General features: G+C 42.4%; 1 protein-coding gene across 1 annotated transcript in view; it reads right to left on the bottom strand.

The window, feature by feature from the left end:
• FBH1 (F-box DNA helicase 1) overlaps positions 1–14,973 on the bottom strand; it is a 1,469,681-nt gene that overhangs the window by 614,996 nt on the left and 839,712 nt on the right. Inside the window, exon 12 of the mRNA XM_069629653.1 lies at positions 14,530–14,616. Coding sequence (XP_069485754.1) covers positions 14,530–14,616 — 87 coding nt within the window. The remainder of the gene's footprint in view (positions 1–14,529; positions 14,617–14,973) is intronic.

The following is a 14,973-nucleotide window of genomic DNA, read 5'->3' as shown; positions in this document are numbered from 1 at the left end:
CGAAATAGGAAGCAAAAGCCGGCAAGGTCTGCAACAAGTTAAACAAAACATTTCTGGAGATTGTATCTGCTTAGATTCACATGCTGTATAATTGTTGTAATTGTGGAGAATTGCATCTTTTTTTGAAAGGTCAAAAAGGGTGATGTGCAGTGTACCTATGATCCATCACGCGGCGAGGTCCCCATGGGTTTTTTTGTTCTCCCATGAGGGAGTCTGAAGAGAATACGTTAGCAAGTACAGAAGAAAAAAAGGTGTAAGATGTCTATGTTTCCTTCAGCTCCAAGAGGGAAGGAAGGGTGGGCGCGCAGGCAACTAAGGAGCTACAAGCACCGGAAATATGATTACGGTGAGTAATGCATGTCTTCTAATGTTTGTGAATCTGCTTAGAATCACATGCTGTGCATAGAATAGCGAGGTGGGATGTGTGAAGGAGCAGCAGGAAAGCCCCATCTTAACACTGCCTGCCCCAGATAAGACTCCGACTTAGAATGTGTATCAAAGCAGTAATGTTGTGTAAATGTGTGAACAGAACTCCAGGTAGCCGCTTTGAAAATAGAAGCTAGAGTAACATTTGCAATGAAAACTATAGTAGCCCCTGTGCCTTGAGTAGAATGTGCTCTAGGCGTCAATGGTAAGGCTCTCTTGGACAGAGTAAAACATTTGGATACATTTAATGATCCATTTAGAGATTGCTGACTTAGAGACAGGAACCCCTTCTATACCAGTGGCAATGGAGACTAAGAATTGGTCTGTCTTTTGAAGTAGTTTTGTCTTATTGAGGCAATACATCACTGCTCTCCTAACATCTAGTGTATGGAGGTTTCTTTCGGCTGAGTTAGTGGGATTCTGAAAGAAAGATAGAAGTTCAATGAATTGGTTTACATGGAACTTGGGAGATGAATTTAGGTGCAAAGAGTGGATGTGTGCGAAAAACCGCTTTGTCGTCATGAAGATTAACACATGGGCCTTGAACTGAGAGTGCCTTCAGTTCACCAACTCTCCTGGAAGTAACAGCCACCAGAAGAGCAGTCTTATAGGCGAGAGCTTTGAGACTATCTTTTTGCGTTGGCTCAAAAGGAGAGCCCATAGCTTTAGTATGAACAACATTCAAGTCCCATTCAGGAGTTGGATAAGAAATGGGTTGGTGAAGTCTTTTCACTCCTTCCATAAAAGCTTTGATTACTGGGACTTTCCTCCAGGAATCCTTGCTCTGAATGGTGGTATAAGCAGAGAGGACAGCAAGGTGGACCTTCAGTGCGTTAACTGACTAGCCCTGTGTCCAAGAGGTACGTTAGATAAAGAACTATGTGTGTGGGTGAACAATCAACAGGGTTGATCTTACGAGTACCACATCAAATTACAAAATGTCTCCATTTACTGAAATAACAGTGGCCCTCATGACAGGTCCGGTGGTAACCGTGCTGGAAAAACCAACATGTAGCCACAGGACCTGCAATGAATTACTGCTGCCTCACTTGCCAGAATCACCGGGGCATTATGCCGGTAAGTTAGGTGGCAATAATTGTTGGTCCCCATTCCCACTGAGTCTTATAGGATTCAATGGGAATGGGGACCACTGAAACACCGGCACTGTGTTATAACAGTGCCGGTGTTTCAGTGAAAGTCTGAGGGCGGGTGCTGTTCCACCCGCCAGGGCAGACCTGGCAGGCAGAAAAGCAACCCGCCTGCAAACTCGTAGTTTGCTGGTCCGGAAAAAACGGTGCTGGTAAGCTTACCAGCACCGTTGTTTCCGTACTGGCAAACTTGGAATGAGGGCCAGTGTCTCGTATTTAGTTTTCGTGCCTCTTGAAGAATGTCCATACATCTTTGAGGCAGTTCGAGATGTCCACACCTTCTGACTTCGGGAGCCATGCGACCAAGTTGAGAGTTTGAGGGCATGGGTGTAGTGTTGTCCCCTGATCCCGGGACAGCATGTTGTAGAGGCAAGACAGTTTCATTGGAGGGCAAAGTGAGATGTGAGAACTACAGTGGACAAGCTCTCATTGGTGATATCAGGATTAGTGTAACTTGTTCCTGGTGCATCTTGTGAATTATCCTGTTGAGGAGAGGAGTTGGTAGAAAAGCATAGGCAAATCTCGCTGACCATTTGATCCAGAGATCGTTCCCCTTTGACATCTTTTGGGGAAACCTGGAGGTGTAGTCTGAGCATTGTGCGTACTCCAGTGTGGCAAAAAGGTTGATGTCTGGATGCCCCCAGTCTGCAAAGACGTTGTGCAAAATGTGTTTGCGTAAATGCCACTCATGCTCTATGGGTAGCTGAAAGTCTCTGCTGAGAGCATCTGCAAGAAGAGTGTTTCCCCTGGAATGTGTTGTGACAGGAGGAGCATTTGGTGTTTGAGTGCCCACTTCCAAATGCTTTGTAACAGTTTGGGCAGCCCTGGAGATTGAGTACCTCCCTGCTTATTTATGTAAAACATGGCTGTGGTGATGTCTGCTTGGACTAGAACAGTCTTCCCTTGTAGTTGTTGCTGAAAAGCTTTTAGGGGATTGAACATTGCCAGCAACTTTAACATGTTGATGTGTTTGTTCGCTACAGATTGTGACCACGTCCCATGCACTGTTTGGTGGAGAAGGTGACCTCCCCACCCTGACAGGGATGTGCATGTGGGGAGAGAGGCCTTTACTGCGGGGGTGTGAATTATTATAGTCACATGTATGATGCCATCATTCCTAATAGTCGCATGGCTCTGCATACGGTTACCGGACGACCGGCCACATATTGAGGGATCTGGAACAACATGTTTCGGATCCTCTCGCTGGAGAAGAAGATGAATCCGTCTTCTGTCTGAATTAGGGCTTCCAGAAATAGTTTCACTTGACTGGGGACAAGACTTGATTTCTTTTCGTTGATAGAGAACCCCAGTTGAAAGCATCAGGCTAAAGTCTTTTGGGTGTTCTCTAGACACGCTGGATGCGTCTCTCCTGCTATGAGCCAGTCGTCTAGATAAGGGTACACCGGAACGGACTGTCTGCACAAGTGAGCAGCTGCCACTGGCAGACCCTTAGTACAAAACCCTCAGGGCAGAGGCAATGCAGAAGGGGAGTACTTTGAATTCATATTGAGCGTTCGCTATCTTCAACCTTGGGTATTTTCTATGCGCTGGCAACACTGAAATATAAAAGTATGCATCGTTTGTGTCCAAGATGGCCATGTAATCCCTGTGCTTCAGCAGTGGACTTACCTCCTGCAGAGTTGTCACCCTGAATCTTTGAGGCTTGACATAGTTGTTTGCAGGGCGCAGGTCTAATAAAGGGCACATGGTTGGATCCTTTTTGGGTACAATGAAGTATATTGAATAGACACCTTTGTTCACCTGATGATCTGGGACAAATTCTATTGCTTCCTTTTGCACAGGGCCTCCACTTCTTGCCGAAGGATGAGGAGATGGTCTGGAGACATTCTTCTGTTCTTTTGCGGGTGGTACCAAGGTGTTTGAAGAAACACAATGCAATAAACCTGGCCCACTGTTTTAGCACCCACTTGTTTGAGGTGATCTCCTCCCATGCTTGGGCGAAGCATGTTATCAGACCTCCTACTGGAGATGCATTGCAGGGGACTTGGACCAGAGAGTCATTTGCTGGCAGGGGAGCCTCTGGCGGCTGCATTCCTATCCCTTGCCGCGCCAAAAACCCTTGTTGGTGAGCAGCTTGATATGTGTTGGATGCTCCTTGGCTAGAGTACAAGGGTGAACTTCCTGTATCATAAGAACCCTGAGCGGGTCTATAGAAGGATTGCCCCAAAAGTAGCGGTGGGAATTAAAAACCCTGTGCTGTACATACAGGCCTGCTGGAAATCTGCTGGAGAGATTTGTCCACCGCCTTTCCAAAGAGAGCAGACTCCTCTATGGGCTTACTGATAATGAGGCCTGTGTCTCGGGTATGAATCCTGAGTTTTTCAGTCAAGCACAGCACATCAAAAGAGTACCTCCACTAACACTCTGATAGCCGCTTCAGCGGTGTCTAACTTTTTTTTATTTTTTTAGAATATTCTGAGTTACTTGACATCCCCTTCTTGCACAATAGCGAGGAGCTGTGATTTAGCCATTTCGGAAACACCCTGCAGTCCGTCCTGCACCAGACCCTACTGAACATCACTGAAGCAGGTAAGCAAAAAGGTGTTATTGGCAATGAGGCTACTATGAGCCGCAGAATACGTTAACCTTTTGACTAGGGCATAGAGCTTTTTACAGTCCTGGTCGAGAAGAGCCTCAGCCAAAAACATGGGAACACCTGGCCGCTTTCTGGTTGTGGTAACAAGCATGGAATTTTGAATGGAGTGTCCCCGAATATAGAGTGGAGCCAATAGAACAGGTCAAAACATTTTCTCAATGTGTGGCTCACTGCCCGAGTACGGGAGGGTGTGCACAAAGACAAGGCGATACACTTCTTTATAGAGTTGAGAAGGGGTATTGACTGACTGACCGGTATCTTTTCTGAGGATGTTTTCCACAAAGTCGGAATCAGGCACCACCCGCCTCTTGGGTGATCATCTTAAAATGGTCCGCTGCTTTTTTAAGAATGTTATTAAAGAGCAGCTGGTCGTCAATAGGGGAAGCCTCCCTGGGCTGTTTAACAGGCATGGCGTCTAGAAAGATATTGTCGGGCTCAGCCTAGTGAGCAGGGGTAGTGGGCCATGCCCCCTGGTCATCAGTATTAATCCATGTGTCTGGGTCCTGGGAGGCAGGAACTTGGGATGCATCATCCTGGTCTGGGACATAGGACAATTCTTCATCTTGATCCTACTGATCATCCTGAAAAATATCCCCATAGGGATCAGCCATTTTAAGAACAGGAGAGGTAGAGCGGAAGACTGGAGTCTAGGAGATTTGTAGGGCTTAGAATCATCCTCTAACGAGTATGGGATCTCAGGAGTGCTCTTATCAAACCTGTCTGAGAAATCAATAAACTCACGGACTATCAGGTCCCAACACCGAAATCGTGCAGGAGCAGACGATAGCCCTCCCAAATATCCAAACCAGTTCTCCCATGCAGTCCGGTGAACAACTGCTCAATTGACCAGATCGTGGGAAAGGAGGAAGTGGAGAAAATAACAAACGGTTAGGTTCCCTCTGGTCTCTTTAGACTTTAGAACATTGGAAAACCTGCAAATAACACATCTTGGTTAACATTCATAAATAACACCTGCACTGAACTAATATTTGCCCTCTTCTAGAATTACCCACTAATTACCTGACTACCTCAGCTTTTAGCCTTGAGGCATACTGGGTGCTTAAGAATTATTGTCTGATCTTCATGCCACTAGTGATTAGCTCCAACGTGCAGTACTGAAGAGTTTATTTAGACAATTTGCTTCTTCTCACCCCAGGAAGATACTACCATGTAACCAATGTTTTACAGTACTCTTATTAACACTTCTATTGATGAAACTCTCGCTGCTCTCTAATCAGAGTCCAATGCAATCTCTAGTTTCCCATGAACTATAAACATCTGTCGCCCATGGTATTGGCTTTTTTACATCTGGATGGTGACTGATTTACTTTCTTTTTCCTAGGTTCCCAAATTGAATTCTTTCAAACACTAGTTGCTTGCTCTTGCTGCCAAACTGCTTCTTCTAGTGTTGCTGTCAGGCTTCCTGAGCGAGTCTAGGCATTACTTCCTTTGCTCTCACGTAGCTGTGTTCTTTCTCAACAAATAACGCTACCCTAGCATGCTCACACTTCACTGTCTTTCCGCACGCACGCGTACCTTTGAGCTGACACACCACCAGGAAGAACACCTCTTAAGTACCTCACCTTCCCTGCGCATCCAGCTCCTACCGTGTGGCTGTCACCTCAGCTGATTTCTTTCCTCACCGCGCTATACAAATAATATGCTACGCCACTTCTCTGACAGGATCTGCCTGGTGCTGCCTCCTCAACGTTTCACCGACGTGCAGGCACGCCGCAAGGTTCTTTCCTTGAATGCGAGGAATACACGATGCGCAATAGGAACAAAACGCTTCCCTTCTAGGCTGCACGCGTGCTACATTCCTAACATCCACCTTTGAAGCTGAAGACCGCGCACATTAAAATTCAAAGATTTCTAACTTATTTACAATGACCAGAATACAAGCTGATTATCTTTTTCAATGAATTGGTAATGACTTTAAACTTCTTTTGGCAACACGTTCATCAGTACATGCAGCTTGCAAACAGTCACTTTAACTTAGAACATTTCCATTACGATATTTCTTTCTCTTGTCACTTATCTGTGGTTGATCTCTGACACAACCTGTAGCTAGTTAACTGACAAAATGTGTTTTCCTTTCTCTGGTTTCTGTGGTTACTATGGAGCTCTGAAGCGTTGCAACCATTTCTCTGCTGATCCTGATTGAAAGGGCGTTTAGAACCTCTCATGAGGTTCCAAACTGCATCACAAAGGTCTGTAGCAGTCAGTAGCCAATAGTTATTGAGCAGGAAGTTCACCACCATCTTGCTTTGGGAGAATTGCAGCTGCCTGACAGTACGTCAAGGAAACATCATGAACTTGCACCTACCAACACCATAAACAGCAAAATCAAGACCCAAATACCTAGAAACCTGACAGGGACCTTGTCCATACATTGATCAAACCTTGCCCTAGTCCAGGAACCTGCAGTTGGAGCTTCAGGGAGTGGAAAAGCGAACCTTTCTTGAATAGGACCCCTCTGACCTTGTAAGGGCTGTGACAGTGGAGAAGAAGCCTGGAGATTACCCCAAGGTAAACCAGGGGGTGTTTGGGAACCAGAATCATGTGAATCTGGCTGAGGAAGTGCTTTGGGCAACTTTCCCCTTAAATTAGGGTGTTTTAAGCTAGGGACGCATGTTTCAATGTGTCCATCGACAGATCTGGGGACAAAAGTGATGGGTATCCCCTGAACCATGGACCGGGGGAACAGCATACATGAAAAAACACAAGCAAAGGTCACATGGGTAAGTACAAAAACTATTCAAGTACTAATGGATTCAAATGTGGAGAGGGAAGAGGCTCAGTCAGATAACCAATTTTAACTTAATATTTTAATATTAATCAAAAACATCACAATAGCATAAAAATATTTATGTACATTCACACAATAACATCCAAAAAATTCATTAAATTTTATAACAATGCAAGAAATTATCAAAAAAGGAGAATTAAATCTAAAAGCAACTTATCCATTGCTACTTAATGTGAATAGCATAGTAACTTTTCAGTTGCATGGGGTATAATGAAATTTAGATTTTGAGACTTTCTTTGATTCTGGTTAACAAAGCTTTACTTTGCACTAGAATTCTGTCCCTCACGTGCATTTGCTTATTATCTTACTTCCTCTAATCTTTGGTTTGACTGCCATAATGGTAGCTGCTGATGTGGTATCTTTTAGCGAAGAACAGTTGGCGGAAGCCATTAATGTGCCCTCCTTCTTTGACAATATTGAAGGCTCTGCCGATTCATCAGATAATAATAATAATAATAATAATAATAATAATAATAATAATAATAATAATAATAATAATAATAATAATAATTTGGCACTTATATAGCGCTACGAACCCTCAGGGATCTGAGCGCTGCTTATTATTACCCACGGTGTGTGGTGCTCATTTATTGACCTCGGAAGGATGAAAGGCTCAGTTTGGCCCCGCCGGGATTCAAACCTGCGTTAGCAGGCTCTGCACGGATGTCAAAGCGAGCGCTCTACTCACTGTACCACTTGGTTCTACTGTCACTAGTGACAGTATTCTTAAATTAAAAAAGAAAAAAATGAGAACCGAAATACATAGCCATCTGCTGACGGAGTACCTGAAAAAGAATATAATCCTGCAGGGTCTCCTAGTTAGAAATGAGCCTTGTTTATTTATAGATGATGAGGAATATAAAACACTCTTCTCAGGAGTCGCAACTAAATGTAGTCGTGACTGGATGTTGTTGACTATTACTACAGCTCTCAAGAAAGCTCCATTATTGGAGATGAAATAGACAAAGCAGAAACATTATTTTCTCTTGACACTACCATCATTAACATTAAGGAAAAACTAGAGTTTATAGAGAAACACACAAAGGAATTTGTCAAAATAACTACTAACAAAAAGATGGACAAATTAAAGAAAGATATCCATGCTTTATCTAAACAAGTGGCCTATTCTCATCTTTCTCCCGATTATCAGGGTCCTGGGCATTGGCGAGACCCCAACAATCAACATTATGGACCTAATCCTTCTCAAAAGAAAGTCACTTTTTCTGATACATCATCCGATGGTAGTGGATCATACCCTGTGAAGAACTTTAGAGGAAATAGGGGGCGCAATTGGAACATGGGGTACAACAGGGGCCGAGGTAGACCATATTTGGCAATATCCAAACTACACACGGCAAGCCAATATTGTCCCACATGGCCCGAATATTCCATTTCCGCCACCGAATCTCCCTTTTCCCCCACCAGATCAAGGGGTCCCCCCATTACCCAACTATTTCAAAACCAGGAGACGGGTTAACCAAAAGTAGTTAAACCTTCAGCTGTTTATAACATTTCTAAAAGACATCTTAATGAACAAGAGTTCAGAGAAAGGTTTTTCCTTCGTCCCCATGAAGCCACCAAAATGGAGGTTGAAATAGAACTACGCAGTTTGTTTCTGAAAATACGGTTGCGTGATTTCTTTGGTAATTGTGCTTCCTCTGAGGAAAGTGACAATCTCCATACAACATTCAAATGTAAATCCGCCTTTACACCGACCCTCCAAATGGTTTCTGCTGAAACAGCTATTTTCGAGAAGGCAGTCCTTAGGGATTTTAATTCCATCTACAATACATCCAATGAAACTAGACAGGGACCTTGTTTCAATGTTAGCAAACAAGAATGGGCCAGTCTTCAAGATCTCAAGTCTGATTCTGCTATTGTGATCAACAAGCGGATAAGGGTGGTGGCGTGGTAGTTTTGGATTCGGACCAGTATGACAACGAAGTTTTGCATCATCTTAACAACCCTGCATTCTATTGTAAATTGCAGGGAGATCCTACGGACAGCATAAGAAATCAAATCATGGCAGTTGCTTTACGCGCACGTGACACGGCAGCAATTAATGAGAAGGAATTCTCATTTCTCACAACCAAAGGCACAAGGACTCCTCTCATATATATACTCCCTAAAATACATAAAGATCCATTAAATCCCCCTGGACGCCCCATTGTGTCCCTCTGCAGCTCTGTATTGGAACCTATTGGTCAATTCCTAGATTTTTTCCTCAAACCTTTGGCAGCCTCCATTGAGACATATGTGGCTGACACTACTGATGCTATTACTCATTTAGAGGGCTTACCCTTTGATTCCAACACGGATATCCTACTGACACTTGATGTGGAATCTTTGTATTCTAATATACCCCAACTTGAATCCCTACAGGTTATGAAAGACTTTTTTGACCAGAGACCCGGGGTTCATCAGGTTCCTAGCTAAGTGTTAATAGACTTACTGGAAATGGCCCTATCATGGAATTACTTTCGATTCAAGTCCACTTATTACCTACAAGTTAAGGGTACGGCGATGGGGGCTGCGTTTTCCCCCAACTACGCCACCCTTTACATGTGGAATTTTGAAAAGAGGTCCATCCTGTCTAATGCTAATCCTTTTCGATCCGCTATTAGAATTTACAAGCGATAAATTGATGATATTATCATTATATGGGATAAATCTAAAGGTGACCATCTGATGTTCCTCACATGGATTGATACAGTTGACAGTAATCTCAAATACACCATGTCGGCTAGCAACTCGTCTCTACCATTCCTGGACCTCCTCATTAAAGATGGGGGCAGGCACATCATAGTGGACTTGTACCAGAAGGAAACTGACTGTAATACCATTTTGAGGTTGATAGTTCGTTGCGTGAAAGCATCCCCTACAGCCAGTTCCTCAGGGCTAGACGTAACTGTTCTAGAGTTGAGGACTACACGACCCAGGCCGATATTATTCAAGATAGACTTCAGCAACGAGGCTATCCCTCATATTTGCTTAGACAATCCCGAGACATTCTTCTGGATAAGCCCATTCGTGAAAATATTACCAAAGAACGGATAGTCTGTGCCAAGACATTTAATACACACCATCATAAACTAAAGAAAATTATTACAAAACATTGGCACATACAGTCCTCTGTAGGCATTCAAGAAAGGCAAAAACAGGAAAAATTGGCTCACTAAAGCTGACAGAGCAACTCTCATCCCTAAACAAAATACACTTCCAAGCTTATGGGGCGCCAAAAGCATTACGGGCCATTTTCCATGCGACTTTTATAATCAATGTGCATACACCACCGCCTGCACTTCTGTCATGATTAACGGTAAAACTTGGCATCTCAGAAAACATACTACGTGTAACACTAAAAATGTTGTCTATGTAATTTTTTGGCCATGCGCCAAAACATACATTGGCAAAACATCGAGGCCTATTAAATTGAGGATTGGAGAGCATAAATCTAAAATTCGGACTAAAACTATCACAGCCCCTTTGGGAACCCATTTTGTGGACAATAATCATAATTGTAATGATTTAAAATGGTTTGTCCTGGAGAAAGTCTCAGGAGATGACTCCAATAACATATCATCCAGATTGGCTCAGATGTACAACAGCAATAGTTATGACCTAGGGCTTAACCGTCAAGAAGAATGGCTCCACTGTGTTCCATGAGCCTTTCTCTGTTTTTATTATGGCTTGTTATACTTGGTATCTTGCTCTGTAGTTTTTATAATTGATTTATTTACTTATTCCAGCTATCTTTCCACTTGCTGTTTCTGCGGTGTATATAATTCTTTATATTATATATGATCCAATAATATTTCTTTTGGTTTAATTCTAGTTTCTCTATTTGTATTATTTCTGTGCCCCGTTTTCTTTGTTCTATCTTTATTTAATTTTTCTCTTTCCGGGTATTGATTCATTTAAACCTTTTGTGTTTTTCCAATGGGCATTCAACCCATTTCCTGAAAGACCGGCATTGTTTCAATATTGAATAGTCCCTTCTTTGTTTTTCTGATACTCTTTGACCAGGCGCCCAGTCCTATTTCTTTCTACACGTTCTCGTGTATACAAGACTGCTTTGCCATTACGGCGGCAGTCTGACCGAGAACGCGTTTGACGAACGAACGCGAGCAAACGGTTCCTGAATGTGGATGCTTGCGGTCGGCGCCTCAACGTGGGGGCTTTGCTATTATTGTAATTGCTCTAGTAACGCAGTAAGTTTTTGCTGCATTTCTTTCTCTTCACAACGTTAGTATGGACTGAAATTGACATCCGCAACATTCCAGTGGAACTTTTAAAACGTGGCAATATATTTACAAACAAGGTACATACACGTTGATACTGTTTAGCATGCCATGTTATTTTCCATTGAAATCTAGTGAATCTTATACTTGGCTCATTTCATGGCCCCACTGAGCCTGAATAAGCAATATCTACAATTTCGCATCTATCCTTTTTTTGTTTTTTTTTTCTACTGCAGAAGCATTGCTGATTATACAATCTCGGCAGCACTGTGGAATGGTTTAGTAACTGTATCCATCTATGTATGTTACACATATGTGCCTATGTTACCTTTCGGGCATGACATTATGGATAATTGACAGTGCTCTAGTTTTGAATTGCTTATTATAGCGCCTCTATAGTTTTATGGGACCAATTAAGATTTAGTAATTTTTGTTTCTTTATTCCTAAATATATCTACTATTCTCGTGTCTTTCTTCTAGGCCTTACCAAGTGGCCGAGTTCTCTACTTCATTTTATTGAAGTTCATTACTACTACATTGAGATGTCGTTTTGGATAGCATATCTTCCAACACTAGAAGTGTATATACTTCAGTGATTTATGTGTGTGTAAGTTTGGCAACAGCACCAATTAGAGTTTAGTATGCTTATGAACTCGTAGCTTTGTGCATGTTGTGGACTAGTCTTCTTTGTGTAAAATGGTTAGAAGTGGGGATAAACCAGTTATATCTCCAACGCTACTTTTTGTCTCTTCAGATGCAATATGGCTATCATCTGTTTACTCATTGGGCTGCGTGAATTAAGTATTGGTTCTCAGCGCCCTTTTTGGATCAATCAAGGTGAACATGTTTTGTTTATTATTGGTAGTCCATTAATTTGAATTCTAAATAACTGTGGGGTTTGTTGAGGTTCAGTCAGTTTTTATTCTAATGTTTATTTTCAGTTTTTTTCCCAAAAAATTTCTCTTTTTTTGTAGTTTTAAATATTTTTATTTGGGTTGATGCTCTTATTAGAATGTAGATCTGCAATCAAGTTTGGAATATCACAGTGATACAACTATGGGACCCACTGGTCGAATTACAAATTGTATATAAATTCCAATATCAGTGTTATATGTTTACTCAATAGTGCGCCCTGACGAAGGCGACCATCGGTTCTAATGATTGAACTAGACAACATTTGTCGCCAAAACTGTATTTTTGAAGATACTATGCTATGCTATTCTGGATCTACAGTAGGCACATAGCACTTTTGGCACTTAGCACTTTTTGTGATAACACCTCTACCATGATTAAATGATAGTGTTTACAAAATATATATGGATATGCATCACATTAAGTAGCAATGGATAGGTTGCTTTTAGATTTAATTCTCCTTTTTTGATAATTTCTTGCATTGTAATAAAATTGAATTAATTTTTAGGATGTTATTGTGTGAATGTACATAAATATGTTTATGCTATTATGATTTTTTTGATTAATATTAAAATATGAAGTTAAAATTGGTTATCTGACTGAGCCTCTTCCCTCTCCACATTTATTCGAATCAGTTAGTACCTGAATAGTTTTTGTACTTACCCATGTGACCTTTGCTTGTGTTTTTCATCGACAGGTCTGAAACTGGCACCAAAACTTTAGGGGGAGAACCATGAACAGTCGAAGACTTGGACTCATGTGCCAAACGCAGAGGGCCGGAGGTGCAGAAGGTCGCGAACCCAGAAGGTTCAACAGGCTCCGCCGAAAAATTCATGTACCTGTGGGTGCCGGTGGCTTCTTTGGTGGTACCATCGAGGGATGCCGAGGGATTGTGTGCTTAGCATTAGTGGTGTGAACATGTGTGCCCCCGTCGTAGTGGGTGATTTCCCAGCAGCAGTGCGTTTTGGCATGGGTCGGGCTCCAGAGAGCGGCAGACTCTGCAACAATGTCTTCGGCCTCCGAACTGGAGCTGTGGCTGCTAGAGGGGTGCTCCATCTGTTGCGACTACGTCAGTGGGGAAATGGGATTCGGCCTGCAATGCATAGGCCGCCCACCGCTTTGTGCGCCTTTCTTTAAGTGTTTTAAGCTTAAAGAGTCAACAGGCCATGCAGCCTCGCTCGTAGTAGCCAAGAGGTAAGCAGTTATTACACTCCCTAGGAGTGTCTCTCCAAGGAAACATCCCATTAAAGGAAGTGCAAAATTCAAATGGAGTTATCTTCATTATTGAGAAGAAAAATAGCTGCCGGATAAGGGAAAGAAGAGGGAAAAGGCATTCTCTAAAGAGTAATGTCGAGAAGAAAGGTCCCCACTATCCCTACTGTGATAGGCTGAAGCCTGGTGGTGAAAGCCGCCGCCGCCAGCTGTCGAAAATTGAGCCAGAGATTCTTAAGAATGGAAACAGGAAAATGGCCGTCAAGTCAAATTGTCGAAAGGGTGCGTCAAAGACGCAATAATATATAGCAATAAGTCTTGTTACCACGAGCACTGCATTAAAGCTACCGACCAATACGATGGAAAAAACCAATGTGAGGGGACCTCGACGCATGAGAGACGACGCGCGAGAAATCACGGGTACACTACAGACATGCCCAAGTCGACGTCTCTTTTCGATCTTCGAAGAAAAAAAATGCAATACTCTGCAATTACCACTAGATGCCGGACTATATGCACAGCATGTGAATCTAAGCAGATTCACAAGCATCAGAAATTGGCTTACATGTGACTCGACAGTGCTTGTTGGGTCAATTGGAGGGATGAGTTCCCTGAAAGATCGCTTTTTAACTCAAAGTTATCAATTCAGAAAGAAAAAGTGACATTTATGCACCCAGAGTTACAGTAGTAAGTGCCACACATCCAATCCCATCACAGATGACGAAGCGATTTGGGGGTGTTTGGAAAGCAAAAGTAGTTGAATACGTGGCTGAGGGGAGACGAGGAGGGTTTCAAATGGTTGAAATTTAAATGTTTCTGTTCACTTCTTGTTGTAGATGGACATCGCACATAGTTAGGAGGGGCAAAAGAAATAGAGAGAACAAATGGTCCTGCTAGTGTTTCAGATTGCAATTACAATATACTTATATTTTCTGTGAAGTTTTTAGCACCCAATTCCCTTACTGAACTCCAAATGGTAATTTACAGCATTCACTACGCCCGCATAGCCTTCTGAAAACGCTGCCCCATCATAAACCAATACTGGCAGGAATAAACATGTGTAAAATGATGCATAAGAAGGTTCATATCATTATGTAACATGGGGTTTAGTGCAGCTTTTGGAATGTATTACCTGGAGTAACCATGGTCTTCAATTGTAATTACCTGGGGTACAGTCCTGAGCCTCGTCGACAAATATAGCATCGTATGGTTTCAGCTTGGGCTTGCTGAGCTGCCACTCTTTCAGGTAACCTAAAAACAAAATCAGGTCATCATTTCATTGTTAATTTTCATTGTGAAGTCAATGCTCACAAAATAATCTGAAAAAAGTGGCAGCACTTACAGGAAAAAAAAAAAGAAAAACACCAAGTTACATTGCAAAATTACTATGAATTTAAATTCAAACAGTAATTGCTTTACAGAGCACTGATTTTGGTGATCTACCTTTACACCTATTGCCTCCTTATTACAAAAGAAAAACCTATTTTGAGAAAGACTTGGGGTTCCCATACTAAGGGTCGTCCCGGCAGATTATCTTGACTTCAATGTGGGCTCCCATCTCCCTATTTCAGGTTTCCTTATCCCCCACCCTTCAAAATGTTTCTCGGT

The sequence above is a fragment of the Ambystoma mexicanum genome, chromosome 12 (assembly GCF_040938575.1).
Source record: "Ambystoma mexicanum isolate Mex_15411 chromosome 12, UKY_AmexF1_1, whole genome shotgun sequence".
Classification (NCBI taxonomy): Eukaryota; Metazoa; Chordata; class Amphibia; order Caudata; family Ambystomatidae; genus Ambystoma; species Ambystoma mexicanum.
Note: the sequence above shows the minus strand (reverse complement) of the source record. Positions and strands in the feature narration are given on the sequence as shown.